General features: G+C 42.9%; 1 protein-coding gene across 1 annotated transcript; it reads left to right on the top strand.

The window, feature by feature from the left end:
• The first annotated feature begins 411 nt into the window (after nt 1-411).
• hepacam2 (HEPACAM family member 2) lies at nt 412-8002 on the top strand. The gene is made up of 9 exons (XM_037474053.2): nt 412-593; nt 3160-3519; nt 3603-3890; nt 4813-5109; nt 6048-6173; nt 6440-6461; nt 6561-6595; nt 6772-6845; nt 6954-8002. Exons 1-9 carry the CDS (start codon nt 536-538, stop codon nt 7062-7064), a joined length of 1371 nt encoding a protein of 456 aa, XP_037329950.2. The 5' UTR covers nt 412-535; the 3' UTR covers nt 7065-8002.
• Nucleotides 8003-9613: the final 1611 nt, after the last annotated feature.

Below are 9613 nucleotides of genomic sequence, written 5' to 3' on the forward strand. Positions count from 1 at the left end.
AGGCATTTGAAAGCTCGGTGATGCATGTGTCGGTAAGTTGTTCCTCAGTCACTTTTTCTCTTTCTGTCCTTCCTGCCTGAAGGCCTCTGTAACTTCACCAAACAGAGTGACGGGTGAGCGGTTCAAACCTCTTTGCTGCCTCGCTTTCTCTAGGTTTCACAGCCTCGGGGACTGAATTGTTATAATGTAAAGACTCTACTCTCCTTTTACAGTGTGTCTCAGTTTCTCTGTGTGTGTGTGTGAGAGAGTGAGAGAGAGAGAGAGAGAGGGCCATGCCAGGTGAACCTCTTCCTTCTCCTGGTGTCTCATGGGAGGGGCCTTGGACCGGCGTGCAGGCTTAGGCTTGTTCCTCTTATTTCCCTGGCAAATGTTATGACCACAACCAGTCACATTTCTCTCCTCCTCCTCTTCCTGCTCCTCCTCCCCCTCTGCCATCTCTTTCTCTTCCACTCCTCTCCTCCTTCCCACGTCCCTCACTCCCTGCCTCCCTGCCCGCCCGTCACGAGTCCCACGTTTCCCTACAGAGTGAGATGCCATGGAGGCCAGAGGAAGAACAGCCCTGTGTGTCTGCTCTATTCTCTTCACACTAACAGGTGAGCGAGTAGTTAGGGTGTTGCGTTGGTGCAGGTACAGCCGTTACTGGGGGTTGCTGTGTCTCCGCGGTCGGCGCGGTGATGCTGAGTCGAGCAAGACGATTGCGGTACGCAGGAACAAAATGTTAACTTGTGAAATCCTTTCGTCTTCAAGTGTTTTGAGGAGAGAGAAGCAGTGATGGCACGGGGGTTGCAAAATGTAAAGGCGGTGGTGAAACTCCCTGTGTGTTATTGTGTTTTAAGTACTTTAAATGCATCGTAATGTTGTAACAGTTTGGGGAAAACCCTGAAGTCTACCTCCGTCTTCTGCCTTTTTCAATTTCAAAGTTTGACTCTTCAGAGCTTTCCTCTGAGAGTTTATCCCGGTCTGTTTTGCATGTGCTCTCCATAATCATCACAAGACGGAATTAGCTTTTCTTTTGTTGCCTGCTGCAAAGGGAAGTCATAAGCAGGGTGTTAGTGGAAAGAAGAAGTGGCACAGCTCCGTGACTCAGTGATAACACACATGTACAAGATTTCCCCGCATCACCCGATGAATCTAAAAAAATATATATATATAAAAAAGTTAGATGCCCGTATCATCAACCCACCTTGTCTCATCTGATAGAGGACAGAACAATTGTTGACATTTGGACACGCACCCGGAGAGCTTATTTAGTGTCCAAACAACCCGGATGAGTGCGTGAGGGGGAGAGGCAGGTGCTCGTGAGTCTCAGCTCAATAGCTGTTTGAATGTGTGTGTGTGTTTCTACTAAATGAAGATATCCTGTCAGACATTGTCACTGTAATCTCCTTGGTATCGCCACAACAATATCCGCGTTGTTTGGGGACAACAGCGAAGGAACAGGCTCGGCACGCTCCTCCTTTTTCGCCGCATCTCAGCTGGCGTAAACACAGGCGCACTCCCCGCCGCCGTCCACACAAACATCGGTACGGCCCTGCAGGCCTGAAAGGGCAGGAACGTGTCGACGGGGCGCCATTGCATTATTTAGGACGTGACACCAGACACACAGAGAATCCATTGTGATGAGCATGAAAGGCAGCAATCACCGGGGGGGGGGGACCTGGCTGAAAAACAGCTGGATGTCTCCAGGGGGGGGGGGGGCGGGGGGGTGTGGACGGGTCAGAGAGAAGGGGTATGTGACAAAAAGAAAGAGATTAGAGGGTTAAAAATATGGCTCGAAATTGATATTCTGAGTTTACCCCGTTGTTTCATTCAGAAGATTTTATGGCATTGGATGTAACGCACCTAAATGAAGTGAAATGAACAGTCTCATGACTGTTTTCCACCTCCCCCCAAGTCCCACCAATGGTGCTACTGAGAAAGAGGACAAAGGGACACAAGTTAGAGATAAGTGAGAGCTTTTTCAGTGTGTTCGTTTCACAGTAACCGCCTACTCACATGCTGCCGCTTATCTCAACCTGGCATCCGAATTCAGTCGCTCACTTTTTAACTTCAAACTGTGAAAAAGTAGTAATACCCAGAAACGGAAGTTTGAAGTTGTGTAAACAATTCTGTAAATTGAAGCCCGTCAGCCCTGATGCGATACCAATGATCCTTGAAGTGTGGGAGAGTTAATGTGTGAGGAAAAACTGAAATGATAATCTGACGAAAAACAGACGCGTCTCCTCCTTTTCTCGGTGTTTGTTTTTTTGCAAGGTGTTTTTGAGCTGTTTACCAAAACATCAGCTATCCTGGCAACCACAGCCAGAGCTTTAACAGACATATCAACGGTTCTGTAGTTATCTTCAGACAACCCAAGGGATCGTTGAACGAGCCCACATCAAAGAGACAGGCCTCATCGTCGTCTGACGACATTGACAACCTGCAGTGAGCCGGGTCAATATTTACTCACTGCAGTTTCAGGACCTGGATCATTTGAAGACGAGTGTATAGATTAAGAGATTAGTCAGACAAACTGAAACGGGTTCATTTTTAAATGGAAATACCCCAATTGTCATATTGTCCCGGTTTATTTTTTTTTAATAAACAGCACAATGATATCGATGTTTCTCCCAGTACCCATCTGCTGTCATTCTCATCCATACTCATATTTGTTCATTATACTTCCAACATTTTGTATGTGCAAAATTTTTCAAGATCTATTTGTTTGTGAGGTGGAGTGCCCTACCAGACCAATACATGAATGTAGTATTATTGGGATACTTGCATTGGCTCTATATTCAAAAGATAAAATATAAAATAATTATTCAGCTGCTTTTAGTATCGCTGAATTCACATTATTGGTTTACTTCCTGGTTTCGATTCACTTTCACCGCTCTCATGGCTGCTGTTTTCAGTGAGGAAAGCAATGAAATAAGACTGTACTAAAGACAGAGACAGAAACTTACTTATTATACTTTAACAATAATAATAACATAATAAAATAATACTTTTATTTTGAAATACAGGGAGATATTCACAAGAACAGAAAGCCACAGTACCGGGTGTATTTATTACTACAATTACCTAATTATTCAGAATCATCATCAACTAATTACCCAACAGCGATTGTATACTAATTATATTTGTTTCCCTCCTCCTCCTCTTCTGTTACCAACTCAGACGTCAGCCCTGACTTCATCCACGTCCCTTCCTCCATCCATCATGGTATCGAAGGGGAGTCCGCCCTCCTCGCCGTTGAGACTCGCTTCCGGCTGGATGATGTTGACATCCAGGGTACTTGGTCCCACACCGGGGCGAACGGCACCACGACCACGTTGATGACCTTTACCAAAGACATCAACATCCCTGACATGGCGTACCGCGGCCGCCTCCTCTTCAGGAAACCCAACGTGTCTCTGCTAATCCATGAATTGCAACAGGCCGATGAGGGGGACTACCACCTGAAACTCAACATAGCCTTCCATAACAAGAAAGGGCTTTTTATCAAGGAGGAGAGAACTGTGCACGTAACAGTGGACGGTGGGTCTTTTCCTATCACATCACACTGGTTGGGATGTCGCCTGTGGACTCAGGGGGGGTAACTTCTTTTGTCTGTCCCTCAGTCCCCGTCTCCACTCCGGTCGTCGAGAAGAGCCCGTCGTACGCAGTAGTTGAGGACCAGGCAAACGTGACCTGGACTTGTTCTGTGGAGCGGGGGACGAGGGTTGTGTTCCGCTGGCTGCGGGACAACGTGGCGCTGGACCTCCGAGACAGATACCGCTTCTCCCGAGACAACTCTACGCTGTTCATCGCTCCCGTGAGGAAAGAGGACAAGGGGAGCTACCGCTGTGTGGCCGGCAACACTGTGAGCGAGGGGCGAGCCAGCAGGGCCGTGGAGCTCAACGTGTACTGTGAGTATCCATCTGTGTTCTCCTTTTTCCTCCTGCTGGTCTTTCTACACTTAGACCAACGGCAAACTGCAAATGTGCATTCGGGTCACCTTAATTAATTGTATTATAATATCAGGAAGAGTTGGAAGATGGACGTCTCTCCGACTGATTAACACTTTGATAAATTGTCTTACTGGGAAAGTAGCTGTTAGGAACACTAAAAATGATGTTTTACATCAAAATGAACCAATACCGTATACAATACTGTTTCTCTTTGCTCTGTAGTAGGTCATATGTAAATGCAATTGAAATCGGACTACTTCCATATACTTGAGAACATGTGACCGTTATGGGTATTTGCATGAGGGCAGACTTATCTCACAGAGCTCCTCTGTTCTGCCATGATGCAGGTAGATAACCTCATAGTTATTCTGTGGAAATGTTTGGATTTGTGTGACACAATCTGTTTGCACAAGCAGAGTGTTAGCTTTAAAGAAGCATCCAGCAAGAAGTAGATGCAGTACAATCAATAACAACCTTTTCTTTAGTTTGAACGTTTCCGGAATCTTTGGTCATTTTTGTTTGCAACTTTTTATTATCTATATTTCCCATCCGATGCCTTTCAAAAACAATAAAACCCAGGTTTTACCCACATTAGAACTGCCATTTCTAGGTTGCCAATAACATGGGTTTTATTATAGCAAAGTTTATCGTAAAAGAATTATAAGTGTATAAACACACTGACTTTGGAACCCTTATTATATAAAGTAAAAATCTAGTGTACTTGTAATTATATTGTAGGACATTATTTCCTTTTTAATCCATTTATATGACCCATGAAGATCAAATTCACGACCCCGTCTCTCATAGAAAAATATACCGCTCTTTATAATACGCAGCACAGTGTCACAGTGTTTGCCTGACCCTCTGTGGCCCCCTGCAGACGGCCCTTACAACCTGGAGGTGAACTCGGGCCAGGGCCTGCGGACCGGAGAAGTGTTCACCATCAACCCCGGAGAGCTGGTCTTCTTTGAATGCCAGGCCGACTCCAACCCACCCAACAGCTACGTCTGGATCTCCAAGAGCCGCAACGCCACCGTCATCACCCAGGGCCCGCGGCTGGAGGTGCGCTCCTACAAACTGGCCCAGGCCGAGGAGTACCTTTGCCGCGCCTTCAACAACGCCACCCAGAAGCAGAACGAGGCCCAGTTCACTCTGGTGGTGGCCAGCTTAGGGACAGGTGGGTACAGGGTCGAGGGCCGATGGTGGGGACTCTTTTTTGAGAATCCTCTGAGAAAAACACTCGGTGAACACTGCGTCATGCCAAAAGCAGAAGAGGTTTATGAACGATGACACATATATCTTGACAATGACAAACGCCACAGACTGCCCTGGGAACATCTGGCTGGATAAAATACTTGAGCCGTTTGTTCATAACAGGTGAAACAGGTGAAAGGTGGAACCTGGTGATGGATAGATCATCAAATACAGAAGGCTGGCATTTTATCTTTGTTGCTGGGTTCCAGTGCCTGCAGCCAGTATTAAAGCTCAGTTGCAGGGAAAGTAAACAGTGGATAACAGCTGTCGTATTTGTTGACTAAGTTTTATAGCATGTGGAGTTTCTGTGTGCCCAACGCGACATTGATATGTTGTCTTGGTGATTCTCACCGAAGGCTTCTCTTGATACTGGCTATGATTTACAATGCTGTTTACAGAGTCAACTAAAGTGATTAAAAGCATCTATTTTTGAATGACACCAAAATCTCTTTTGAACATTACCAAAGAAACCTTTTAGTGAGATGAGCTGGGCTGGCTAACATGCTAACAGGTGACAATGCTAACAAGCTAATGATTAACAAATCATCTTTAACAGGTCGTATTTTAGTTTCACCCAGAAGCATGCAAAGTTGTGCTTATTTCAACTGTGCGGCTGAGGCTGAGCGTGTCATTCGTTTTTGCAAATATGTAACAAATTTTAATTCTATTTACGGCCTACAGACACTTTATCACGTCCCTCTACACCGGACATTGAAAACTCTTTAGCGTTTATGTAGCACACCCCCGACGCTCAAGTAATGGTTGCTATCAATGTAAGGTGGCGAGGTGGGGACAAACACAGGACTGTCATCTACGAAACTGGTATTCGTGTCCCAAAGTCTCTCCTGTATTTGTCTGCAGGGAAAGAAAAGCACTCCCAAGACGGCGGCTATCTATCCCCCGTGGCAGCCATTACTGTCTCCTCTCTGTTCGTCATCGGCTGCATGTTGCTGTTCTTCCTCAGGAGAACCTGCCATCCTAAGAGAGGTAATGTGTTGCTGCGCTGCTTGGACGGATGGTGGTTTTCTAGAAAGTGAGTCCTACAGCCTGAAATCTGAGTGATGAGATGAGCGAGACAACGCTAAATGCAATGATTCCTCACATGTGAGGTGAACCGTGGATGTAAATAACGTCATTTAAATTTAAAGGTAACCATAGTAAAGTATCTAGTGCATTTGAATAAGACCATATGTAATGTTAAATAAATGTGTGACTGTATTTGTGAATAATGATTTTGTCTCTGTTATCAACAGTGCTCATGAGCATTTACAACAGGTAAGAGCCTTGAATTTGAGATCAATACATACATTCACAAATTTGTAACGTACATTATATATGCTTTGACTGACAGCTTTATGAACTTGTTTTTGCCAGACCGCTTACGGAGCAGAAAAGACCACATCGTTCAGGTGAGATACTACTTGTTTTTCCAGCATCACATTTTTAGGTGGTGATCGGGACGAGCAAGGCCTCAGCTTTCAAAGTCATTCATAAAAAGCCGGTTTGAGTTTGAGCAGAGAGTAAGCAAGGTCAGGGTACCTCATTGACTCCAATGATCTGACTTTAAAGGGTCGTGTGTTAACAGGTCATGAAGATGCCACAGAAGACTTTGGTATCTACGAGTTTGTCTCTATACCTGGGAAAATGGAATCAGCACAGGTATGTACCATCTTGTACATTAACATGGATTCAAGAGGTTCGGCTTTTGTCTGTTGTTGTAAAATTGTGATACGTTTTTTTAAATGCGAGCATGCAACTGTCCTGCAGGCATCATGCAGATCTCTGGCTCGGCTTGAGTCAGTCCAGGATATGCACACCACCATCTACGATGTGATCGGACGTGTTCCCGAAACCCCTAGTCAGAGTCTACTGAACTAACCTGGGGAGTTGAGACGGAAGAGTAGCTTTATTTTCTGTTGTCGAAGCCTGAAACTTTTTTTGCACAAAGGACGATGGAGGCTTGTCCACAGTTTGGAACAGATGTTAAATGACTTTTGCTGACAATATTGTGAGATGAAGGTGTATGTATGGCTTAAATGTTTTTTATTTATGTTAAAAGTACAAACAGTTTTTGGTCTTTGCGTTTAAAACTTTAGGTCGTATTAAATCAAGCAAGTAACTCTTAACCATGATCTCATGAGATACCCTTTAGGTACCCAAACTGGTCAAGTGAACATATACTATGGTTTTATTTGCCATCTCAATAATATATTTCTAATTTCATATTCCCGCCAATGAGAGTCTGTTTTGTGACAAGTGTTAAAATGAATACATTCTCTTGTATGAAATATTTTTAGGTTAATTGTAAATATTGTACATGAATTTTAAAGCAGATTCTTACTTCTGTTTTTCTTTAATCTATTTATTCCAATAGAAACACTTAACATTGTTTCCGCAAATGTAGCATTTTTGTCTGCTAAACATGGGTGTAATCAAATGCTAAAGCAAGGAGAAGGATTAATGATTCTTAAATGATTGTACAGTTTGCATTCATATGCTTGTTTTGTACTTTATTAAAGATATAACTGTTTACTTCTCTGGGTCATTTTCAAAAAAGCATACTCTATTATGCCATTTCTGCATGTATACTTGCCCATTTTATGTCTTTTTCATGGATGGAATTTGCGGTAACGGTTTGAAATGAACACTTTCTCTATCACAGATCACGAAAAAAAATAATAGCCGAAACCAGCAGAGATGTCAGTTGTGCTTCTTCACGGTCACTCTTTGTCTCCCGTCTTGGCAATGATCCGTCTTCTCACAAGTGTATGAGTTGTTTTTGTTGTCTCAAATTGGTGCAGAGTGGTTGTTGCTCTCGGCCTTGTTTTATTGGTATGCCGCGTACCTGACGTGAGATGGAGACAAGTGGCAACAGACGGATGGTTCAGCATGAGGAATTAATAGTGACCTTACATGCACTCACTCTTCCGTTACTTTGCACAACTTTAATGTACCCCTTCTGCTACGGTTAAGCTTTTTATCAAAATACTGTGTCACTCTGAGTGCTTCTTTTCAAATTCATTTCAAATGCCGTAGCATAAAAGTGTCTGAATTCACAAGCTTTAAAACTTTGAGTAGTTTGTTCTCAAAGAGAACTATGGACTCTAAACTAAATAAAACAATGGTGAAATTATTATTGTACAATATTGACAATAAATGTCAAGACGGCAAATTATTGCACTTATGTTAGTGTTCCTGTTCACTGTAATATAAACCTGAACTTTGGACTAAGTCATAAAGTGGTGCTGCACTCAATGAGGATCGTAAGGATGCTTCTCATGATGCATCCCTGCAAATTCTAATTATGGCGGATGAACTGACCAACCAAGTGCGTGGTGTCTTTGTGGTGGCATCTCTGTTCTGTTTCAGAGTGTGCTTTAAGGGAGGCCGCGCGCTGTGGAGGAGTGCCTCAAAATCAACAGAGGGAATTCACCTAAAAGAGAGAGAGACCTCACCTTCATTTGACTGGGAAATAGCCTGAGGCTTCATTAACCAGGAACTAAAACTCACGGGGCCGGCTGCCTGCTGCATGTTTGCAGCCGAGGGGGCAATTAGAAAACAGGCTGAATGCGCTTGAGCACACCATTTTTCATTAATATTTAGGTAATTATTCCGGAGCACACAAAACAATAAAACATAGTTATAAACTGTTAAACTTAAACTGTTTGAGTAACTTACTAAAATTAGTATATATGCAGAAAGCTGAAGTGTACTTACATCCGTAAACTTGCATAAAAGAAGAAACGAAACTATTTAAAACTACGGTATTCAAAAAGTTGAAATATTGATTCCGTAGAAAAACATAGATTCTAATAATACAGTGTATAAATACATTGGATTATTATCAGTGATGCACTCCTCACATGTCCGCAGGATTTTACTGTAGCAGGTGCAAGATAATCAGATTTAGTTATCTGAGTTAGTTACATTCTTCTGTTGGCTGCAATTAGAAAATGATACATTACCCCTTAAGTAGATCAGTCAAGGTTATTTCAGTATAACCATATGCAATAATGGCCCTATTTCAAAACCGACATCTTGACACAACATTATTGTAATACCATGAACAATCTGATCTCTTTAAGTGTCCTAATAAACCATGACAGTCATCATTAGTTTTGCCCAGGTTCATCCTTCACCTGACACATTCAATTAACAGTGAGTACTCAGTCAGTTCTTTAAGGACAGAAGAAACTTGATGTAGTGTTATATTCTGTGATGTTAAATACTACCATCCAGTGGTGTGAGGAAGCAATGCATTTATTAGAATAGTATACCTTGACAATAAGTCTGTAATTAACATGAATTATTTTGATTCCAACATATTTTTATTTATTTAATCTAAATATGTTCATTGTTTACCCTCGTGAGATTGGGACTAAATAAAAACTACCTTTCCCAGCGGCCTTTGCGATTTCCTCGTTCGC

Source organism: Pungitius pungitius, chromosome 17, assembly GCF_949316345.1.
Source record: "Pungitius pungitius chromosome 17, fPunPun2.1, whole genome shotgun sequence".
NCBI classification, from domain to species: Eukaryota; Metazoa; Chordata; class Actinopteri; order Perciformes; family Gasterosteidae; genus Pungitius; species Pungitius pungitius.